Source organism: Colias croceus, chromosome 19, assembly GCF_905220415.1.
Source record: "Colias croceus chromosome 19, ilColCroc2.1".
NCBI classification, from domain to species: domain Eukaryota; kingdom Metazoa; phylum Arthropoda; class Insecta; order Lepidoptera; family Pieridae; genus Colias; species Colias croceus.
The window spans coordinates 2,177,031-2,201,467 of NC_059555.1; the positions used below are offsets into that span (position 1 = coordinate 2,177,031).

General features: G+C 34.1%; 2 protein-coding genes across 3 annotated transcripts in view; one reads left to right on the forward strand and one right to left on the reverse strand.

The window, feature by feature from the left end:
• The first annotated feature begins 743 nt into the window (after positions 1-743).
• LOC123700518 (trans-1,2-dihydrobenzene-1,2-diol dehydrogenase-like) lies at positions 744-4,997 on the forward strand. The gene is made up of 6 exons (XM_045647754.1): positions 744-847; positions 2,843-3,047; positions 3,339-3,630; positions 3,948-4,194; positions 4,387-4,540; positions 4,777-4,997. The coding sequence occupies exons 2-6, from the start codon at positions 2,843-2,845 to the stop codon at positions 4,908-4,910; spliced, it is 1,032 nt and encodes a 343-aa protein (XP_045503710.1). The 5' UTR covers positions 744-847; the 3' UTR covers positions 4,911-4,997.
• A 1,290-nt stretch (positions 4,998-6,287) lies between these two features.
• The window catches only part of LOC123700519, a 55,421-nt gene continuing 37,271 nt past the window's right edge, over positions 6,288-24,437 (reverse strand). For both annotated transcript variants that reach the window (XM_045647756.1, XM_045647755.1), the window contains 16 exons: positions 23,970-24,069; positions 23,627-23,765; positions 22,756-22,922; positions 21,751-21,830; positions 20,380-20,514; positions 19,367-19,477; positions 17,373-19,221; positions 17,194-17,293; positions 16,759-16,963; positions 15,881-16,266; positions 15,330-15,505; positions 14,613-14,763; positions 13,848-13,945; positions 13,479-13,567; positions 7,856-7,972; positions 6,288-7,596 (listed from right to left, as the gene is read on the reverse strand). In XM_045647756.1, coding sequence (XP_045503712.1) covers positions 7,147-7,596; positions 7,856-7,972; positions 13,479-13,567; positions 13,848-13,945; positions 14,613-14,763; positions 15,330-15,505; positions 15,881-16,266; positions 16,759-16,963; positions 17,194-17,293; positions 17,373-19,221; positions 19,367-19,477; positions 20,380-20,514; positions 21,751-21,830; positions 22,756-22,922; positions 23,627-23,765; positions 23,970-24,069 — 4,353 coding nt within the window. In that variant the 3' untranslated portion in view covers positions 6,288-7,146. The remainder of the gene's footprint in view (positions 7,597-7,855; positions 7,973-13,478; positions 13,568-13,847; positions 13,946-14,612; positions 14,764-15,329; positions 15,506-15,880; positions 16,267-16,758; positions 16,964-17,193; positions 17,294-17,372; positions 19,222-19,366; positions 19,478-20,379; positions 20,515-21,750; positions 21,831-22,755; positions 22,923-23,626; positions 23,766-23,969; positions 24,070-24,437) is intronic.

Sequence of the window (24,437 nt, forward strand, 5' to 3'; positions counted from 1 at the left end):
GGGCATTTTATGTAGTGTATAAACTTAAAATAAAAATAAAAAATTGTTAACCAAAGTTGAAGTATTATTTTTCTCGTAAGATTTGAAATATTTTCTTTTTTTTTCAGAGATGTGATTTTTATTATAGCCACAAAACAGAGATTTCAATGTATAATCGCTAAGGTCGGGATTTTTCCTTTGAATTTTACCTTTTTGTGCTTAGGGTCATACTGTCTCTGTACCAAATTTCATCCAAATCGGATCAGTGGTTTAGGCGCGAAGAAGAGACATACATAGATACTTTCGCATTTTTAATATAAGTAGGGATGTAGTTATCCCTCAATCTTTCTATATTATAAAAGTATTGTACTGTTTGCTAAATATATGTAAAATAACAATAATATGTGTTATGTAGATCCAAAGCAAACGGTGGATAGAGAAATACACCACACAGAGATAGTGACGATTTGAGATGTAACGCTGCGCGCAGTAGTCTAAATGCCACGAATTATAATTGAAAAAAAAAGATGGGAACCACATGCCAATGTTATCTAGGGCCATTGAGTTTATATTATGTAGTACGTAGTACATAATAACCTGTGATAATAACTCAATGTCTAGGGCGCCAAAAGTGCCTCGTCTAAGAGACTTCTTACACGGCGCGCTATTTAGTCTGGTCTATGTCTATGGTTGATATGTAAGACGTCAGATGTGACAATTGAAAAATCTAGACTGGAAAAAGCAAAAAAAAAGTCAAAATTAGATTTCATTTGACACTTGTGAACTTGTCAGTACTTACTTCCTTGCTCTGTGAGCACTTCATGATTAGGTATTTACAGGAGGAGTTTGTCTATACTTTCCAAATATTGTGAGTGAAAACTTTTATTTCGTACTGTTGCTTATGATTTTGACTTCACTGTTTAAGAGGGCTTATTCAATTTAACGCAAGTCAAAATCTCCGCGATCTATTACGATAGATCGCGGCTTGCGCTATCCTTTTACTATGAACAGCATAAGTCCACAGGAGAGCGCCGAGCAACATGTCCTCTCTCTGGAAAGGCTCGCTGCCGACTGATTTTAATCGGGTCGCGCGCAGTGTTTTATAGTACTTTAAAAAAAATTGTAGAAAAATAATAGAGGTACCTTAGTTGATTTTTTAAATTTTATCTTATAAGTAAGAGGTTCTTTTATTGCAATATGTATAAATTATATTAAACTAAGTCAAATATCTTGGTGAAAATAATCATTTTGTCGACTATGATTTCTAAAAAAATTCACATTGTTCGGATTTTAATTTCGTAAGTTAAGAGTCCAAAATAAAAAAATCTTTTAACTAACTATTTTAATAAGGATTTTTGCAGTTAGTTAAAAAAATTGTGTGTTAGATCTGTTAGCGATTTAAGATATTTTTAGCTTCGAAATTGACACTAAAAGTGAAATCAAGTAATCATCGGCTCAGTTATCTTGATGGTATTCACAAATACTGTATTGATTGAAAAAAACTCTTAACTAACTATATACACAATAAAATTTCCTAAAATTATTAGTAATTCATATGTTTGTAAGATAAGTGGTTGATGGACAATCTGGTTTGAAAAATCACATATTTGAGCCAAACAGCGCACGGACCGCGTACACGGCCTTAAGATCATACAAATTTGTACAATTATGAATTATAAATCTACGTAGTAGGACTGAGTACTTATGGTAGATTTCAATCGAGAGAATAATAATATTATGTATTCTATTTTTGTTTATGCAATGAGTTTCATAGGTACTTGTACAGCGAACTACTAGCCGGTTGTTGGATTTGTTTTGATCAACATATTAATCTATAAGTTATCAATACATGGGTTAATCTTTACAAATAATAAAATTGGAATGTGTTTTTAATATTGAAATAAAATTTTCCTACATTTTCCTACATAATATGCATGTGACATTTTGTGTACGCTGTATATGTACGACAAAAATAGTATTTTTTTTAATTTTTGTCTGTCTGTCTCATGTCTGTTTGTTCCGGATAATCACGGCAACGGCTGGACCGATTTTGACGGGACTCACTGACAGATAGCTGTTGTTACGAGAAGTAAATTAGGCTATTGTTTATACAAATATTCCTACAGGAATAACCCACGAAAACAGCTCATTCATGCACGCGGGGGAAATCGCGGGACCCAGTGATAATTAAGATGAATCCTAGGTGTAAATAAATCATAATTAACATATTTTGACTTAGTAGTTAGTAGCTATGTACTGAAAAAAATTATTGCTATAACACATATTTATTTGATCTGAGGTAAATTTAAATACAAAATCCTTAAATTAAAAAAAAAAAATGTGAAACTACACTAGACTCTCAAAATAGGTAACCTAAGTACTTTGAATTTACTCTTGTGCAATACGTCCGTAACTATTGCACAATAGTACAATTTCATTCATATTATGTTGATAAGATAATGATATCAATCGACAATAGTCGATAAATATCGTTCTTCTACATTAAGATTGTTAAATTAATATGCGTTCTCCATACAAACGCTCTAGTCTATAATAATTTTCCTCTGGATATATATATTTTTTTATAGAAAAATAGATAATAATCTACTTCTTCCATGTTCCTATATTCTCTCATTTTTAAGATAATTTAGTTCGCAGTGTAAATAGAGAATAAAGGACGAAATAGGCGAGAGTCAAATCTCAAAATCGGCGATAGTTCTTTAAATTGGTATTTTTCTTTTAAGCCACAATTCTCACTTGGCTCATACAATACAAGAACAACAACCTTAGCTAACTACTCGACTAACATATATCTGGTCTTCATAATATACAAGACACTATAAGTTTTCTATTATGTATCTAGATGCCGTTACGCTGGGGAATAGTAACTGCGGGCAAGATAGCCCACGACTTCACTAGCGCGTTTAATTCCTACCCGGAGCAGATAGATGGCGTGATTGCAGCCGTCGCCGCACGGGACAGGCAGAAGGCAGAAGAGTTTGCGAAATTCCACGGAATTCCGAAGGTCTTCAACAGCTATGAGGATATGGCGAAGAGCGATGATATTGGTTCATGTTAATTTTATTTAGATACAAATTAAAAGAACAAGCAAGCTCATTTTGTTGAGCTACTCGCGTGTCTCCTATCTGCTTGTTTCCAATTCGATTTTTTTCTCTATTAAGCTCGTTTATGTATGTTCCATTTTGCTTACCATAGCTGGTTTAACACGAATTGAATTGGATATGATTAGATGAAATCTTGGCGAAAGATGATAGCGATAGTAAAATATGTTAGAAAATGAATATTTTTTTGGAAATTCCGCGTTCTCTTACTAACTACTACATGATATTTATTTCCAGATATCGCCTACATAGCTTCTCTAAACCCTCAGCACTATGAGCACGCAAAACTCTTTCTACTGTCTGGCAAACATGTATTATGTGAAAAGCCCCTGTGTATGAACTTGATGCAAGTCCGAAGTCTGATAAAAATTGCTAGAGAGAAGAAACTCTTCTTAATGGAGGCAATATGGTCAAGATTCTCTGCCCCTTACCTCGCTTTGGAAAAAGAGATCAATGATGGAAAACTGGGCGACGTGCAATTCGTTGAAGTTAATTTTGGATTGCCCATCGCTGATGTAGATAGACTTAAGTATGTTTTGTTTTGGATAATATTGTTTATATATTTTTTTAACCTTTCACCTGACGAGGTGATAATAATTATGTTTTGAAAACAATTAAGTTATATCTATAATCGTGTGTGGGAGTTTTTTTTATTGATAAGGCTTGATAAAAATATCTACAAAAACACCTACCAAATTGATTTACCTATGACCAATAGGTCATGAAGTTTCCTATTGTATACATAATATAATATAATCATGGCAATCGGTCCAGAAACCGAGTTATATAAGTCCCTTTTTTGTGTCTTCGTTTGTTTTTGAATTGTGTCTAATAAAATCCTTACAGGAAAAAGGAACTAGGCGGTAGTGTACTCCTGGACCTCGGTATATACAACCTGCAATTCGCGCAATACATATTCAAGGAGGAACCAATCCACATACATGCGTTTGGGGAACTGAACGCGTATGGAACAGACGCCGCGTGCACTGCAGTACTACAGTACCCGGGGGGGAAAAGCGCTGTGCTCAATATTACCTCTAAACTACGCTTGTGGAATAAAGCTACTGTGTATGGGACTAAGGGAAGAATTACGGTATGTGCTGGGTGATTTTTTTCTATAGTTTTGTGAGTTTCTTAAAATGTACAATTGAACAATGTATTTTGTAATATATATTGTATTGAACTGTCTTTATTGAAAAAAAGAATTAAAGCCTATCTACTACAAAAAGCGATACAAGAAAGAATAGTCCAAATCCTAATTTTATTAAGTAATTATTTTTTGCAGGTTCAAGATCCCTTCCATTTCCCAACTGAACTTATTCATGTGGACGGTAAGGTTGAGAAGTTCAGCTTGCATGAGTCGCCAAAACCTTATAACTTCGAGAACGGATCTGGCTTGGTTTTTGAAGCGCTTGAAGCGATGAGGTGTATTCAGCAAGGTTAGTTTCTAATAATAAACAGATTTTTTTCTACTAATTATAATAAAATGTTGACTATGTAGTTAGTATGTATATTTATAAATTGTGAATCTTTTTCGTATACCCTGGCTAGCTAATCTTAATATTTTAATGAATTAAAGCGTTCTATTATAGGTATAAATAATATTATTTAGGTTCACAGAAATTAAGTACAAAATTTACAAACGCTTATTATTCACGTGCAATAAACTTTTCAGGATTGTTGGAGTCACCGCGAGTTCCACATAAGGACAGTCTCCTCTTGGCTAAACTGGAGGACACAATCCGCAAACAATTAGGCGTGCATTTCGATGTCGATGATCAAGAATTTCAATGTTTTTATAGTTCATAAATCATAGATTTAATCGTTGATATTGTAACTTAGAATTTATATCTATTATAAAAGTACCTATGTGTGAAATATAAAATTTATTATTTATCTGTTCGTTTTATTTCTCTCGAGTCTATATTTTACAATGCGCATGTTTCAAACATTTGGACATACCTACCTACTGTTTCCGTAGTTCCTGTTTACTGTCACGTTGTCATTTGTCGTGCAACATGTGGATCGTGCTGCAAGCCGAATGTTGGCAAGTGGTTATGGCTTAAATTTGTCAATTTTATGCAATAAAATTACTTAGATCATAATTTATTAATAATTATCACCTCAGAAATCAGTCTATTCGTATTTAGAGCTACGATGCCACAGACAGACAAATGACGCCAACTTATAATATCCCTTTTTTGCGTTAGGTTTGCTATTGGGTTCGAATGCTCTGATTCCTTACTAATATTATTATGATTATGTACCCAAAATTATTATAAATACGAATTATGTTTCTCTATTATTTTTGTCACGTTTCGTAGCTGAGCGAACATTGTATGCATTTTGTGTCTTGAGATAGCAGGCTAGAGAATCATTCCCATGGGATCCACCTTTATGTGCATTTGAATCAAACTGAAATTTTTATCCCAACTTAAATGTTACCGATATATCTATTCTTACTTATTTATTGTACAAACATAATATTGTTAGAAAGTCAGGAGCATGTACAAATCAGTAAAAATAATGGTTAAGGGAATACAGGTAGATACTCAAATAAAAGTCAGTTCATATATATCATCATTTTATTTATATTTCGTTCTTTACAATTCTAGTACAATTGAAATATCCATTCTTAGTATAAATAGAGTTCTATCTATTCTTACAATCTAACAATGTAGGTCAAACAATGAGGTTGTTTTTTTGCATTGTGCTAATATAAATAATAAATCTAAAATATCTAGAGACTAAAATTACTAGAATTAGATAATTTTCTTACTATAGCCACGTTTATATAAAGTGGTTACTGTATTATAAATGAAATATGTATATTACATTAGATTTTATCGGAAATTAATCTCACTAATTTCATAAATAATTATTTACAATGTACTTAGTTATTCCTAAAATGATTAACACATAATATCTATATTTCTTCTAAAATGTTTTATGAATTAAACTTATTTTAAATGATTAATTTACAATAATAATATATTTAAGTTTACACTAGAATTATCTATATTTCGTAACATTTACAACGGTTAAATTCCTACTTATTGGCACATGTTTTTTGGATCGTGACTACTTAAAGCAATTATAAGAATGTTCTCCTACCTAATTAATTTTATTTTTAATATATTTGTGTATATTCTAAATATTATATATTTAAATTGTGCTTTTAGGAGATAATAATAATATATAGGATAATGTGTGGGATTGACTTATCTATCAGAATAGATTAGATGGGATTACATTATGTAGGTTGTTCCATAGCGTTTGTGCTTTAACATACATATTGTATAATATAAAATGTTTATATAATATTTCAACGTATTCTTATAACGTAAACATAAATATATTACAAATTATTAATATGATAGTTTCTTTAATTTCATTTTAAATGATAAAAACTATTATTTAATAACGTTATAGCGATAACACCTTTTGAAAGATAATATTAAATTTAAATATAACACATTATTTTAAACATAATAATAATATATATTTTTTGGATTTTATGTAAATTAAACTACTAGTAAATTAATAATTGACCCGATGTGGTCATACATTAGATAGATTTAACACGATTCTCTCGTCCGTTACTATTAAAAATATTAATAAAACAAACAAAAAAATATTGAATATGGAGTAAATACCTATACATTTTAGATTAATAATAATAATCTTATATTATATATAAATACATTCATAAGGAGAGGTCTATAGTAAACGCTGTCTTAATACCTACATCAATTACAGTATGGAGTCCTTTGAAATTAAAACTATATTTACAATATTCATTTATTGTTTGTACAATGCGATTCAACTAAGAATAGGAAAATTATTAAACCTTATGTCATTCTGTCATTTTATCGTAATTTATTAAAAACAATTGCGAACGATATATGTTTTAATACATATTAAATGGATACCTCGGACGTTCGAAAATGGCGCCAAATTGATCAGGCTATTCTTTGTTGAATCGCATGTAACATTAATAACTTTATAATAATAATAATACGTTGGCCAGAGCCCATACGAGGGATCAGAGTCTCTTCCGCTGTGAATCTGTACTCCCACTCTTCAGGGGAAAACGGGAGTGGGGTAACGAGTGGGATTCTGATTGGGATAGCGAGTGGGATTCCGAGTGGGATTGTGAATCGGAGTGGGATAGAGAATCTGAGTGATGGGATAGTTGATGTGGATGGGATTGGTGATGGGATAGCTGGTGTGGATGGGATTGGTGATGGGATAATTGCTGTGGATGGGATTGGTGGGATAGCGGATATGGATGGGATTGTGAGTGAGGGTGAGATTGGTGAGATAGAGAGTCAGAGTGGTGGGATAGCGCATGTGGGTGGGATAGCGAGTGGTGGGGTTGGTGGGGATGCGAATGGGAATGTGGGAGGGATCGCGAGTGGGGGGAATCGCGATCGAGGCTGGCGGCGCGCAGGATGATCCCGCGGGATGGACGGAGGGAAGATTCTGAACGCGTCTGTGAATAATAAACGTTTTATTACTTAAAATAATTATATGTTGATAAAGGTGTAGTTTTTAAGTGGTAGAAGATGATTAAATCGTAAATTAAAAATACTTCAAACATGATTATAGCAGTGATAGATAACGATGAAAGGCAATATTGGATTATTTTTCATAATCACCAAGAATCGAATTTGGTTAAAAAAAATCCTATCTGATAGTTCCACAAATAATGAGAACTTTAAAAGTAATTAATTTTTACATTATATTCATACCTGATAATCCTGTGTAACTCGTTCGCTGAAACAAGTCTCTGTATGTAATGTGTGGTGAGAACTAGATGCCTGTGAAACTTCGTCGCCACTGTCTTCGCGTTGTGGTGTGTCTGACTCCTTTAAAAATTTATTATGTTGAAAAAAAATTGAATTAAAATTATGATGCATTAAACCCTCGTCTGTCGGAACACAGATCTGTGCCAAAAATTTTGTACCCGTAGTCTGTCGGAACACAGATCTGTGCCAAATCACCGCCGGTTGGAAATTGGCTCATTGTAACGCAAATATAGTTTAAATCTGCATAAACGACTATTTAGTTGATAGCTTATGAATTACTGAATATTTTAAGTCCATCAATTAATAATTTGACCGATAAATATTCGAAATATAACAGTAATAATGTCATACTTTAGTCGAGTAACTTTTAACTTTTAAAGTTTTACAAAATGTAAAATTTTGCGGAAAGTTGAAAAACGGTAATTATTTATTGCTCATTTTATTGTTATTGACTATATAACCTAATGTTTATGTGCCCAAATAATGAAAATTACCAACGATTATACCATAAATAATGGTTTCAAATATGTATCTACCATTTAACTGTACGTTGCTTAGTTTTTGACCCCTGGTAAATCATATTTTTTTTTACATATTGTATTTGTTCTTTATATCATTTTACGAGAAATTTTATGAAGATTTTAATGATATAATTCAAAATTTTATACTGTGTTCCATTTTAGAGATATTTTGTTTTCAAATCAGAACCGACAATAATTTCCCCGTAAAATCCACATACAGGATGTTCACAAATTCAACCTCTCTTTTTTTAAATTTCGTCTTCAATTAAATTTTTTATTTTCATACAAAATAAAATGTACATGATAATATGTTATGTTTATATTAAAAGGTATCGTTTTTGTGGTATTTATTGTCCTCAGGTTAAAAACGATATACATAATAAACTACAAAAATTATAGTCCGTAACCTACTGCTTACGAAAAAATTCCAGAGACACATTTTCTTTCTTAATTCTTTTAGTTTTAGAATATTATGGTTAAAAGTGTATATATGCTGGAAAAATAGTAAAAAAACCTACATGGGGAACAATGGTTTTCACTATGACCTATATATAGGACAAAGTGATACTATGTAATTTGTGTAGGAAAAACTCAAAAAGAAATTTAACACTTTAATTATTGTACACCATATGTACCTTCATACAAATACAACATATTATTATTTATTGGGGAACCTTAAGTTTCAGAAAAAATAAAAAGCCGGCCAAGTGCGAGTCGGACTCGCGCACCGAGGGCTTCGTACAAACTTATTTTTTTTATTATGCTGTAGGTATCTTTTAATTCAGATTTTAGAATTCTTTATCTGTGCTATATGACGTTGCTATTTAACAAATTTCAAGACTCTGTTTACGGAAAGTAAGTTTTGATAACCTTGCAAATGTCGAAAGTTATGAAAATTTGCAGCATAAACGGTTGTATCTTTTGATTACGTTGGCATATATGTTTGATTAACTGTTTATTTTGTTTTTCTGTCGTTTCACTATTTCAAAAAGAACGACAACACGGGAGTTGTCTTTTATCTCTATTTTTGAAACCCAGATAGTTCATAGATGTCACCACATACTTTTTTTTTATAGCTTAAATGGTAAATCTGAGTTTTTAATGTGAATATCAAGTTAATACATGTAGGCGTTCATATGAGTTGTAAGTTGAAATTATTTTTTTTTTTTTTTATTTGTAAATGGCAATTAAAAAATCATGTTCTTTGCAATTATCCTTCTATCTGTTTTTATAAAACATTGCTTTATATCAAATTTAATGATTTTATGTACTTGGGAAGTACCCTGTCGGTTTTGATTGCCTTGCAAATGTCAAAATTTGCTAAAAATTGCAGTATTAACGGCTGCATCCCAAAGGGTTTGGTTTTTAAGGGCCCAGAACCCTAATAAGATTATGTCTGTCCATCCCTCTGCCCTTCTGTCTGTCTGTCTGTCAAGACCCATTTTCAAAGGAGCGCGTGATGTGACATTTAACTGAAATTTATATTGATTATTTGAGTTGATTGAAGCTGTGAAAAAATCAAACTTATAAACCAACGCAATCAAAAAATACAGCCGTTTATGCTGCAAATTTTCGCAAATTTCGACATTCGCAAGGGAATCGACACCTACACGGTACTTCCCGTGTACGTAGAGTTTTGAAATTGGGGTAAAATATATTCTCTCTTATAGCGCAGATTGAGGGATAATTTCGAAAATCATAAAATTTTAGAGTTATGTACAACATAATAAAAAAATGGTTTGTTCGGAGCTCTCGGTGTGCGAGTCCTCTCAATTGGCTGGTTTTTTATTCTTATGTACTATACGTAGTACATTCTGATCGCTGTCTGAAGACGATTATTTTTTTGCATTCATGACTTTAAATAGCCTTGGAACATTACAGATTTAATAAACGAATTAAATGCATCATTTGCAGTACGCCTGAAAATATAAATCTATCCTCTCATTTTGTAAATGACTAGCGATAACAATTATTGTATTTTTGGTGTCAAAACTGCTTCTATTACCCAGAAGAAGAAATGAATTTTTTATTTGAAGATATCACATTGCTGTCTAAAACTACATAATCAATAATTACTTATTTGTTAGGTAACCCTAAATAAACTTCCACCTTGATATTTTAATTTTCATTTGAAAATAAAAATATCTAAGTAACTATTTGATAGGATTACCTTTTTCCGATTCGTAAGCATTTGAGTATCAATAAAAGAGAATTCAAATGGAACAACGATCCTTGTGGTAATGGAAGACAAGACACTCCAAGGCTTACATTAACAATAGGACGTAACAGTATTTGAAATCAAGAAAATATAACTCTGTATACTTTGTCAAATGAACAGATAATACTTACACGATCAGTGTCTGGGAATTTACAGCTTTTCATTCCTGATACCAGGATTCTTCATGAAATTCTACACATTACACGTTTTATTTTATTCCAATCAAAATATTTTTAAGTTTCATGCCGTTTGTGTACTATGGACTCCCTAAACTACTGAACCGATTTTAATACAATTTTACCGATTAGTTTATATCTTAATTACAATATGCTTGGAAGAAATACTGCATGTATTGAAGTAAAATAAAAACTAGATTGGATAGCTTTCATCACTTTCCTGATCAAATTCAAGTGGAACCTCGTGGTAATAAATCGTCGTCTCAAGGAGGTCGTTGTGTTCGATATATTATAAGAAATAATGAACAGAAGTTAACGTTATTTGTGCTAAGTTGCAAATATTCCTATTTATTGGCCAATGTTGGCGTCAACACCACACATTACAACCACATGAGTATATAAATAGTACAGACACAAAGCTTCATAACAATTTTTTATATTGCTATCAGTTAAATAAAATTTATTTAAGTAAGTACTTACCTATTATTTCAATCCTTTGGATGATTGATATTTTTTTAGAGAATCTCTGTACTATTTATTTACTCATAAGCTAATTTACCCCAGGGACTAAATTATTTGCGTAACGCGTGGCTAAGTTATATGAATAAATAGGATTGAGAGTGTTAATTTTATTAAGGCATAACGTTCATTTTTTTTAAATAAAACAATAATATGATACGATTCTTTCTTCTATACAACTAGGGACATAATAATATAATGATTTTCATTTAGTATGTTTACTGATTCCTATTATTTGTTGATTTTTAGAATGATAAGTATAACATTTAGATGTATATAATTTATATGTAATTGTTTATTTATTCTGAATCTTTAAGTTTATTGATTTTTATCCTTTACATTAGCTGTATTTTATAAAAAATGTTTCAAACTCAAATTTCCGTAAATTTTTGATTTATAAATTAAATGTAACGGTTTATAATTAAGTTATGGTATAATTAAATGTAGATTTCACATTTGTACAGCTTAGACATTTTTCTGAATGGATACAGTGCCTTTCGATTTGTAGTTGGACAACATTTCATTTTATACTATTACTAGCTTCCGCCCGCGACTCCGTCCGCGCGGAAAAATTAAGATTTTTTATCTACGTATTTTTCCGGGATAAAAAGTATCCTATTTACGCCCAGGATAATAAGGTATATCTATACAAAAATCGAAATCGAAACATTAGTTTTCACGTGATGCCTTCACATACAGACAGACAGACAGACAAAATTTTTTTTTAATCACATATTTGGGCTTGGTATCGATCCAGTAACACCCCCTGCTATTTATATTTTCAATATTTTCAATGTACAGAATTGACCTTTCTACAGATTTATTATATGTATAGATAATTAAGAGCATAAAAGAAAAAAAAGCATTTCTTCATAATGCTATTGTTACCACAAAAAGATTTTCTTAATCGCAAATTGTAAGAGAAAATAAATTAGAATTAAAATTGATGTGGAGACGTTATACATACAGACGTTAGAACAAAGCCCACCATAAGAATGACGTCATTTAGGAATAAGACGATTTTTAAACATTAATAAAAACCTAAATATTTCCAAAAAGTAAAAATTACTGTTAGTTTTTATCTAGTTTTGATTAAAATAAAAATAAAAACAAGTAGCAAAAAATTTTGAAATGTTGTAATTTTGGAGCACCCTGTAAAGTCTGTATTTGTATGAACATGATTGGGGATCGCGTCCGCTTATGTTCATGCGTAAACGATGATATTCATACTCAAGTTTCTCGAATTTTTATAAAATAAACCTATGTTTTTGTTATATTCACTCAAAAGATTGTCTATTCTAGTATGAAAATACAAAAATAAAAATCTAAAATACCTTGATATTATTTTTTTATGAGTATTTTTCTTTACAATGTCACATTTATTCAAAATGTGTGGGAAAAAATGCTTCTAATAAGTAAAATAAACATGCCAGGGAGTAAGTAAGGTAACTATTATAAAGTTTAGTTATCTAGCTAGCATCAAAATTTACAAGAGTCTCACAGGTTAAAGTTTATATCACAAATTTTAATATCGAAAAAAATCGGCAAATCAGCGCCGAACGCTCGAATTTTCCCGACAGACAGCACCTTTTCGGCGCGGCGCGCCGCGACAGCTGAGGGGTTAAGCTTGATTACATACGTTTGGTTTTCTCATGAGGAATTCTATACGTGTTCTGCTTACAATAAAATTACTTGATACTTTATAGTTGATAGCATTTAAATGCTTTAAAATATTTTTTGTAAATATAAATTTTTAAAGAATAAAAAATTCGATCACGACGGGTGGAATTCGAATACAAAATATTTCACAACTGCACTCCATTTTGAACGGAAATTAGCCTAACGCTTAAAAACATTCAAATCGGCAAAAAAAGTTAAATTGAAACTTGAAAGAGCGTTAATTGTTTAGAAAAAATAGAGTTTTTTTGCTAATTAATAAATTTATTCATTAATATTTTTCTTCAATGAACGTTTTCGATTTTTAGGGTTCCGAACTTCAAAAGGAAAATAACGGAACCCTTGATCAGATTGTTTGTTAGGAGCCCTCGGTGCGCGAGTCCGACTCGCTTTTGGCTGGTTTTATTTATTGTTCTAATCAATAATTAAAAAAAAAATCAGAACGTATAGGTCACCTCCTCCAGGTCCCGTAGCTGCAGTCTCTCGCGTCGCTGGAGCTCGTCCGCCAACATCAGCACCTCCCAGTCGCCCCCCCCACTGAACCCTGACCACGAAATTATTTTATTAAACCTTCATTGTGAAGTTATTTATGTTTGTTCGTCTTTATCAGAATAGATAATAGAGAATAGAAGGTGGTGGTCAGTTTAGAGAAAAAGAGTTAGCAACGTAACTGATAAAACGCAACCGAGCTAAATTGGCTGACTTTGAACGGAACGTGTTTTTACTCATATGTCCTCCCTCAGATTATAATAATTTATGTATTCCAAGTTGTAATAATATAATTTCCAATTGTAATAATAAATTGTCGTATATAACTAATAAACCTGTGGCAGTGGGAGCGATGTCTCGAGAACGACTCGACAGGAACTCTTCAAACACCGGCGTGTGTGGGATCGACTCTGAATCGCTCGATGTTGATGTGCTGGAACCCATGATATTAATAATAAAATTTCTTCTACAAAAAAGACAAGTAAAAATAGTTTGTAAAATATGTAATGGACATATTTTTAATCTAAGTATTTTTTTGAAAACTTTTTATTTAAAATATGATTTAAAAATATCTTGTCATTGCAATACATTTATTAAGGGCCCTTAGTAGGTGAAAACGGAAAAATGGACTGTTTTCATGAGCTATAATTGAAAATATTGAAGTTTTATCGCACTGAAATTTCTATTATGAGTGTGCGTGTACATGCGCAAGCGCGTTGTGTGAATACGTGTGTCATGCGACACTCATGCATCGCATGAAAGAAGAATAAACGTCTAAGTATCTGTATGTGTGTGTGTGGGTGTGTGCTAACGCATTACTGTTGTATGTGTGTGTGTGTGTGTATACTCACGTGTCGCTCCAACTACAGTCAGTGTTGATATCCAGTACAACATCACTAGGCGCGTGATGTGCGCGGGGTGTGTGTGTGGTGCGGGGCTCGACCAAACCAAACGCCTAGACTGAACTTGCGAGCACCTTCTGATACACCACACCTTGCTAAGGTAAGGTGTGTGTGCAATCATGTAGCTTGTATATGTATATATGTGCACTCATGTTGCATGACTGTTTAAGTGTTATATGTTGGTGTGTGTATACTCACGTGTCGCTCCAGCTGCAATCAGTGTTGATATCGAGTACGACATCACTGGGCGCTCTGTGTGTGGGGAGCGTGTGTGGCGCGGGGTGCGGGGCGCGACCGAACCAAGCGCCCAGGCTGAACTTGCGCGCGCCTTCTGATATACCACAACGTGCTGGAAGATAATAATTTAAGGACCTTTATATGAAGAATGGAGAAATAAACGGCGAAAACAGATGTATCGCCTGATTGCATGTGGTTAACACAAATTTCTATTTAACATTTTCAAAAGTGAAAATTTTCCAAATATTACGATAAAAAGTCACAACAAAAAAAAATCAGGTAAAATATGGAAATCACATATTGAACGATTTAAATCTGTCTGTGTTTTTTATTTCTATTTTTTGTCATGATAATATGATGCATCACTTTTTAAGTTGGTCAATAAAATACAATAAAATCGATTCTTACGACGATCATGTCACATAAACAAATAACTAAAAACTAATTTTATCTCTTTATGCCTTACTTTTAGCCAAGAATATATCTATTCAGCATAAATGAATCTGTATAACTATAACGTTCCAAATTGATCAATTTACAATTTAACACCTTTAATCAAATCGATTTCTACAACAATCAAATCATACAAACATAATTTTAGAAATAGAAATAGAAAGCGTTTTATTTTTTTTATTTCTTTGTACATTAAAACTCACATAAATACAAACAATATCTCACCCTTATCTTTCCGCCCCGTATGATGCATGCCAGTATCCACAGAGAGCGTCTTCTTGATCTTGGAGCTGGTGTCGAGATGTGAGCCGAAGAAGTGGAACGGCATCCCGCGTCTGCAGCGGGGCTGTTCCGGGGAGAGAAGGGAACGGTCCTCCGAGGTGGTTTGTGGGGAGATTGACCTGGGGGTGGGGGTAATATGTCATGTTGGTATAGTATATGATCAATCAATATTTCATTGATTCCATAGAAAAATGTTTGAAATAGAAAATACTTGAACGTATAATACAATTTATAAAATACGAAAATGATAAAACAAGAATAGGGTTCATAAAACATTATACCGTCTTCGTGTTGACTTCATATTAAAGTTGCATTACTTATCTAAATATAGTACTAAGAATTTGTACCATCTACAATGGCGGCTACAGAAGATAAAAAAAGTAATTACAAAATTATGAAAAATACTGTTATCAAATGAAACTATTTCATACTAAAATATACACAATATGGTTAAGAAACGTACAATCATAATTAATAATAAAACAAAGAGATACCTGGTCAGATCCTGCATTTCCAACGCCTCCTGATCACTATGTTCCTGGTCCCACGACTTCCTCTGTCTTATCTTAGAAGCCCGTTTCCTCGAATACGTCCCAGCTTTACCATCTAGATTCAAATCCAGCCTTTTAGATTTACTAACACTCCATTTCTCTTTCCCAGATGTAGTTTTATCAGATCTGGATATAGATTCGGCTAAACTTTGCAATTCTGTATAGGAAAGTTTGGAAAGCTCTATTCCCCCTGTTAGTTCTTGGAGTTTTTCCTCAGTTAGGTCATCGCTAGACACGGTTTTGGTGATGCAAGGCTCGGTTTTTGTTTGTTTGTTTTTGTCTTCCTCGCCGGGAGAAGTGGCAAATACTGTATCGAGGGAATCGCCTCTCTGAAATTGGGGACGAGATTAGAATTATAGTTTTCAAATTCATATTCAAATAATTTATTGCATACCAATACATTTTTACATACATAATATTAGCAACCTTATGCAGGTATTGCAATTCAATAGTTCATATATTTAAATCACTTCATATCACATACATTTTATATAAGTAATAGTTTAGAATAATTTATTGGTAATAAAATATTATCCAGAAGTTTTATAAATTAACATTTATAGGATGGTGTGAAAAAATTACTGAAATATAATATGTATACCTTTTAAGAGTACTAAAAATAAATTGGACGTCACCAGTTCATAAATTTCGTTAGTATATTTTTTTATTTCACAGACAGCTATAATACATTCATTAAGTACAGGAAATGAAGTTTGCAATGAGTTAAAAAAAACTGGTTGCATGATTTATCTACAATTTGTTGTCCAATTGCATTTAACATTAGTATCAATACAAAATTATTAATTGATTTGTAAACTCACCATAAAACCACCAATTATTTCTGAGCCATCGCTTGGTGATGTGTCATTATGTGTTTTAGTATCTGGGTTCGTATTCCGGAGTGGATCAGTTACTATTGGACCCGAATTCGTAGAGAGACCTAGTCTCTCTAACTCTTGTATCCTATTCTGAAGTTGGCTAATTATTTCATCCCGCTTTCGAACTTCGTTTTCTAAACTATTGAACCTGGAAATAATATTTTGTATATAAACAATAATAATATGATTTTAATATATTAAAGTGAAACTTTTTTAGGCACGTCGAGAGGAAAATTTCAAGGTCGCGTCATGGCAATACCGTCGCGTCATTGAGTATAGCGACTTTGAAATCATGCCAAAGAAGTTTCACTTCTGACACTTGTGCGCAGCACACAATCATGGTCTTTTTTATTATTATCGAATTAAGCGTTCAATTACCTTTCCTGAAATTTTCCTTGAACTTCATGTAAATGACCTTCTATAACTTGTTTTATACCTAATAGCACCTCCCCAAAATACTCTTGCTCTTCTAATGATGCTGAAATATAAATTTTATATTATTATTATTTTTCATTCATTGTTTATTTCATTTTGTTTCTGAACAAACTTTAATTTACCTCGCAATAATTTCCGTTGGTTAGCAACAGCAGAAATTAATGTTATCTTCGGTTTCTCAGAAGGCACTTTAATTTCTTCCGGTCTCAGTGAGTTGAAGTCTATATTTTGTTGCAACTCATATTCCGTCTTGATATTGAGCCCATAATCTTCATGTACTATAGTTTCATTAGATTTAACTATTTGGTTCTGTGGACAAATTGCATCTGGAGGAATGTCTGAAGGGGGTGGAGATATTTGGGGTTCTTTTTTAGGTTCCGGTAACTCAAACACATCATCAACTATATCTGATAGTGCACTTCCGGGTGGTGATGGTAACGTATGTCTATGGAAAGTTACACTTTTAGCAAATTTAGAATGTCTCGCTGCATAGCCTTCTAAGGTAGGCGCTCGTATTAATTTCCTCAATTCACTACTTCTCTGAGGACTCTCTGATGGTGTTACATCTTCAGATAATTTCTTTAATATTGATTTTAACGTTCGCCTTTCCAAAGTCTCGTTTGATTCATGGCTTCCAATGGAATCGATGGATTTTCTTTTGAACTTTCGCTTATCCATTGTGCTTCCTTCTGAATGACTTCGAGTAAGTGTATCACAAAGCAAATCTTCAGAAGAACTTGCGCAATCTAAACTAGAACTTCGTATTTTTACAACTTTTTCTAATTCAGCTAGCTTTTGCCTCTCATTTAAAATTTTTAATTTCTTCACAAAAGGCAATCCTCCATATTCTGGAGATAAATCATCTATTGACTTGTATTTTTTCGCTTTAGGTAAAAGCATTGTTCCACTTGTTATAATTCTTTTAACGTCATTTGATTTTGAACCATTCTTCTTGGGAGACGAAGTTAACAAATCTATTTTCTCCTGGACGGGGTCTAAAGGGCTCGTTAAGCATATTTTTGGCTTATCATTCTTATCACTATCAATCTCAATATTATTATTGTCTATCTTAACAAGCTCAGCCGTATTAACTACAATAGGAGCACTAATATTTACACCTATTTCTGCTTTACTCCCAGCTACATCTTTAGCATTATCACTTTCACTTTTGAGTTCTATACTACTTTTACTATAATTTTTTGAATCTCCCAATATAGATGCCTTTTTTAATTTGTTCCAAGGCTTTTTACTTTTGCTATCTTCTTGACTATCTTTTGCCTGAATTGGAATGATTTCAAGGGAAGTTTTTTCTACTGAAGATTTATTTTTATCCTGATCAGGTTCTTTTGGACTTGCATTTTGTAACATTTTTAACTTATCCCGAAAAGTTGAACCGACAACTTTAGCGGGAGATTTAATTTTACTAACAACAGAATGTGGTATTGAGATTAAATTACTTTCTGTTTTGGGCGTTGGTTCTACAACCGCAGCAGGTTTTTCACTAATATCTTTATTAAGCGGTTGACAAACTGCGGTACCATCACTTTGCACTTGTAATATTTTATCTCTAAAACTGACTTTAGGTTTGGAAGCACCGTCACTGGATCCAGATGAATTTTTCCTTGATGTTCTAGTTGTTGGACTGTGCAACTTTCCGGGTGAACTTGATTCTGAGCCTTTCTTTAGAGGACTTAAAGTTTTGATGGTGGGGCTCAAGGGGCTTTTTATGGAATTTGGGCTAATAGTTTCCGAACTAGAGGGTTGGTTGCTAGCTGTGGGCGTTAATTGGTTCTTTTCTCTTTCTTCTTTTGCTTTAAGTAAAAGTAATCTTTGTATAAGCGGCAGTCCGGCTCCAACGACTTCTGGTTCTGCATCAGGAGCAGAACTAGTAGAAGGTGTAGGTTGAGGATGTTGAGTAGATATCATGGATGTTGTTAAATTCCATTGTTTTTGCACTTTTTCTTCACGATCCTGAATGAAATAATAAACATAATTTTAATAATTGTAGCACAAACTATATTTTTTTTAATTAAATACTAAAAAGCTGAGATTAAAGCTGCTGTAATAATAACAAAAATGAAATGAATCATATATCAAATATTTGAATCCTGCAGACCTGTTTTTCTTTCAGCAGTTTTAATCGTGAAAGTAAGGGAAGGCCAGCTCCAATAGGTGACACAACTTTTTCCCCATCTTTGGCAGCTGGAGCTGAATCGCCAACATTATCCTGGGACATTGATTAGATTTGAGAGTTTAAGGATGGCATCAATGAATAAGAGAAAATGTGACTTAATATTTTAATGGTAACATAGTGAAATTATTTTCGAGTACGAGTTCGAGAAAATCAAATATCGTAAATATTTAAATTATATTTTCAAAACAAACGAAATATTGGACAGAACTTTAGAATATGGATGACCATGTATTTTGCGACTACATTAGTACTTACTACTTATAATATTAATATCTTACTTAATTAAAAAATTGAAATAAAAACAAGTGGAACCATTGTAGTGAGTTTTTTTAATCGAATAGTGAAATTATTAATTAGTGACAGTAAAAAGTACAGCGTATTTTTATTTCATAGAATTACACTCGCAAGAATAAGTAGAAGGAATTCGGTTGCTATAGTGGCCTAGAAAAGAAGTCTCTTCGATAATGGCTTTGCCAGATAGAATCCTGTTTGACTATGCGGTGACCTTGGCGGTGACATACGTTTAAACAGAGCACGTCAACTGTTTGACGGTATATTACCCCGTAGTGATACACAATTTGTATCATAGCGTGTTTGTTTATACATATAATTTAGTGCTCTGTTCCGCGCTAATCTGGAAAAGCCAAATGAATGAATTTTTGCATTTTATTATCCTTAAAAAAAACAAAATTGGAATATTATTCTGCGACCTGCTGCGGAACCCCTATACTAATACAAAAAATATTATAAAACTGAAGATTTTGTTTGTTTGTTTGAATGCGCTAATCTCAGGAACTACTGGTTTGTTTGAAAAATTATTTCGGTGTTAGATAGCCCATTTATCGAGGAAGGTTAAAGGCTATATATCATCACGCTAAGACCAACAGGAGCGGAGTAATGTGAGTAAAACCGCGGGGCACAGCTAGTACTAGTACCTCGTGGTGCGGATGGTCGTCGCTGGCGACGCGCGGCATGCGGCGCAGCAGCTTGGCGTCGCGCAGCTGCGGCGAGTCGGCCGCGCGCCGCCCGCCGCCCGCGCGCGACCGGCTGCGGATCGCGTTGCGGATGCCCTGCGGGACACCCACTGTTATATGCACCTTTAGGCTGGTTGCAGAGCTTGACCGACCGTCAGTGCGTACCGTCGGTCTGACGATACGCATCAACAATGTGTATGACTATGGCACATACGCATGACAATACGCGTGTGTATGGTCGGTCTAGCTATGAACGGTTTTATGAATTTCCATACGTATGACAAGCGCGACTGACGTACGCACTGATGGTCGGTCAAGCTCTGCAACCAGCCTTAGGCCCGGCGCAGATATGACGAGGCACAATGCAGAGCAATTTTCATTCTCAAACTATTATTGACATTGTCCTAGTTAGTGGTCGGTCAAGCTCTGCAACCAGCCTTAGGCCGGTTGCAGAACTTCACCGACCGTCAGTGCATACCATCGGTCCTGACGATACGCATTGACCGACCGTCAATGCGTATCAGTTTGTATCATTCAGTGCTCTGCGTACCAGTAAACTGACCAGATCTGGTATCGTTGTGCATATTCACAACGATGATACACGCATGCGCGTAGTCAGTGCACCGGTCGGTACAGCACTGAACGCGTTCATTTGTTTGAAATAAATGGAAACAAATTGTTTCCATAGCGCGTCAGTCGACCGACGCTACGCATGCCCATGCGCTCGACCGACAGTCCTCGTACGCAGTGCGTAGCAAAATACACGTGCGTATGGTCGGTCTAGCTATGAACGGTTTTATGAATTTCCATACGTATGACAAGCGCGACTGACGTACGCACTGATGGTCGGTCAAGCTCTGCAACCAGCCTTAGGCCCGGCGCAGATAATATGACGAGTTACAATGCAGCGCAATTTTCATTCTCAAACTATTAATTGTCCTAGTTAAAATAAAATTCAAAATCAATTAACAACAATTTATTCCCGAGGAGCATCGAAGCATCACATAATATTATGAATGTTTCGCGGGAATGCGCTGCGCTTCGCTATATCTGCGCCAGCTACTTCGTTTGGGTGAAGTGGACGAGAACTAGTTACAACAGAGGTATTTTTGCATTCTTGATGAATGCAAAAATACCTCTGATGAAAACTGTTGTCTGATGAAACCTACGAAACCCTTCGCGCTTCACAATATTGCATGAGCGCTCACTGTTTATATAAACTCTTATACAACCGTCTTTATTCAGACACAAGTTAATCAGAACAAGAAAGTGGACTTTCTCTTATAACATAATATAGAGATTTGTTCTAAATTAGTTTTGCCTAAAACGTACCTTTACATCAGTACGCAACTTGTGCACGATTCTCTTTGACGTGCTATCATCACCACCAGCTTTATCGGGACTGCCTTCAGCTGTAATACCAAAATATACTTTATAAATAATTTTAAGTAGTATGTTTATTTGTTTTTGTATTTACTACTTACTAATACTTCGACTTCTGCCACAATAATTATGTTCCCGACTACTTTCATTTTCCCTATCTACTATCACTGCCACTTCTGCCGCAGCATGTACCCGACTAATTTCATATTCCCTATACACTAACACTTCAACTTCTATCTCAACATGGTCTTATTCCTAACTAATCGTCTTTTCCCCAACCTTTTTCTAATTTATATTTTTTGGTTTTTATGGCATTCAAATGCTTTATAAATATAAATTTATAAAGAATAGAAAAAATTCGATCACGAGGCGGGACTCGAACCCGCATCCTTCGCGCCATTCCGGGGCGGATGCCTAACCAACTCAGCCACTCGTGACCCGCCTGGGCAATCGAATTTATTCTATCCTTTCAGCTTTATGTGTCTTAAGGGACACACACTTTTTCTAATTACTATCCCCCTATACTGACCCTTGGGCTTCTGCCGCGACATGGTCTTATTCATAACTAATCGTCTTTTCCCCCTTTTCCTAATTGCTATCCCCAAACTAACCCTTGGGCTTCTGCTGCGACATGGTCTTATTCCTAACTAATCGTCTTTTCCCCAACCTTTTTCTAATTACTATCCCCCTATACTGACCCTTGGGCTTCTGCTGCGACATGGTCTTATTCCTAACTAATCGTCTTTTCCCCAACCTTTTTCTAATTACTATCCCCCTATACTGACCCTTGGGCTTCTGCCGCGACATGGTCTTATTCATAACTAATCGTCTTTTCCCCCTTTTCCTAATTGCTATCCCCAAACTAACCCTTGGGCTTCTACCTCAACATGGTCTTTTTCCTAACTAATCGTCTTTTCCCCAACCTTTTCCTAATTACTATCCCCCTATACTGACCCTTGGGCTTCTGCCGCGACATGGTCTTGGCCTCCTGCAGGCGCTTACGGCCGAGGGTCTGCAGGATGTCCTGCGCCTCGGGGTAGTCCTTCATCGCCGCCAGCACGTCCTCGCGGGACAGTGAGAACAGTTCGGAATAGCCCACTGAGCGGACGTCTGCTGTGCGTCTGTCAAATATTCATACTTTAGAAAGAAAAGAAAGAAAGAAAGAAACATTTATTTGGCTCCACAAGATACAATGAACACAATACAATTTAAATGAATAATATATAAATGGAAAACAAACAATTTCAAACAAATAAAACAAGCAAAAAAAATAAAATCACGACAGGTAACCATCTTATTAATAAAGTAAAATAAAAATTAATGAAAAAAACAGCAAGTAGAGCCAAACCAGGTAGCCACTCACTTTATTGAAGTGAAACTTCTTTAGGCGCTTTGAGTAAAATTTCGCGTTTAAAAGGTCACGTCATGGCAATATTATCGTATCTTTATACGTTATGGCGTAAGGCGACTTTTGGTATCTTTAAATCTTGCCAAATAAGTTTTACTTCTGACACGTGTGCTCGGCATGCACGCTCTTTTTTTTTATAGACCGTGGATGTATGGAATGACAAAACATTTGAAGAAAGAAACATATTATTTCATTTTTCTATAGAATAGAATAATATTATTCCCGTAGAATGGCATTTTGGCAATCTAACGTCACAACGCCGAGTGCGCATTTAATTGCACGGGTTGTAGGAGGCACGGTATGGAATTACTGCACCGAAACCGTACTGTCAAGTCAGAAAGCTTAGTCTACGCAAATAAATATTTCATACAATAACTAAAATTTTCAAACACACCAATAAAATCATAATTTACTAACTTGTTCAATCCATCCAGATTCAAAATGCCGATTTCTCCAAAAAAATCCCCCGCCTTCATAGTGGTGAGAACTCGGCCCGTTTCTGAGATCACTTCTAAAATGCCGTCCGCTATAATGAACATTTCTCGAGCCACTTCGCCTGGAAATTAATTTATTCAATTAATTTAGTTTAATTTTTGTTTTCGAAGGGAAACTAAACTAAAAACACATTTAATTCGCTTAGAATAAAGTTTATGAAGGGGAAGGTTTATTTAAACAGTATTCTGTTTTTATGTTGGAAGATTAAAAAATATCATCCGTTAAGTAAATTTTAATAATAGGCATAAAAAAAGATCTCTTGTACCTTTTCTACATATTGAATCTCCAGGAGTGAAAATGTATGCCTTCATTTTGAGGACAAGGTCATGAAGAAATTCTGGCTGGCATTCTTGAAATATTGTAACCTGTGAAATTATAAACAGAATTTTTTTTATAAACAAAGACTGTTTTGAGAAATTGCATAGGAAGTTTGATTTGATTTTTTTTTATTGAAACACAATGATAATATGATTTCTCGATAGATCTGTAAACACAAATGACAGAAGCAAGAAGATCATTCCCCCAACCACCATAAGTACAGTCATTTAGTCATTCCCCCCACAGGCCACAACCAATAACACAGTCATTTAATCAGTTTCCCTGTCACCGCCACAATCATTTAGTCAGTCCCCTGCCATACCGACATATTCATTTAGTTAATCCCCTGCCACCAAAACAATTACTTAGTCAGTCCCCTGGCACCCATTCACATTAGTCAGTCCCCTGTGTCAAG

Bases quoted from the DNA above. Each gene is read 5' to 3' on its own strand.
- LOC123700518 (XM_045647754.1), top strand. From the start codon at position 2,843: ATGCCGTTACGCTGGGGAATAGTAACTGCGGGCAAGATAGCCCACGAC. The intron at 3,631-3,947 runs GTATGTTTTGTT...AAATCCTTACAG, and splicing joins GCTGATGTAGATAGACTTAA to GAAAAAGGAACTAGGCGGTA. The intron at 4,541-4,776 runs GTTAGTTTCTAA...TAAACTTTTCAG, and splicing joins GATGAGGTGTATTCAGCAAG to GATTGTTGGAGTCACCGCGA.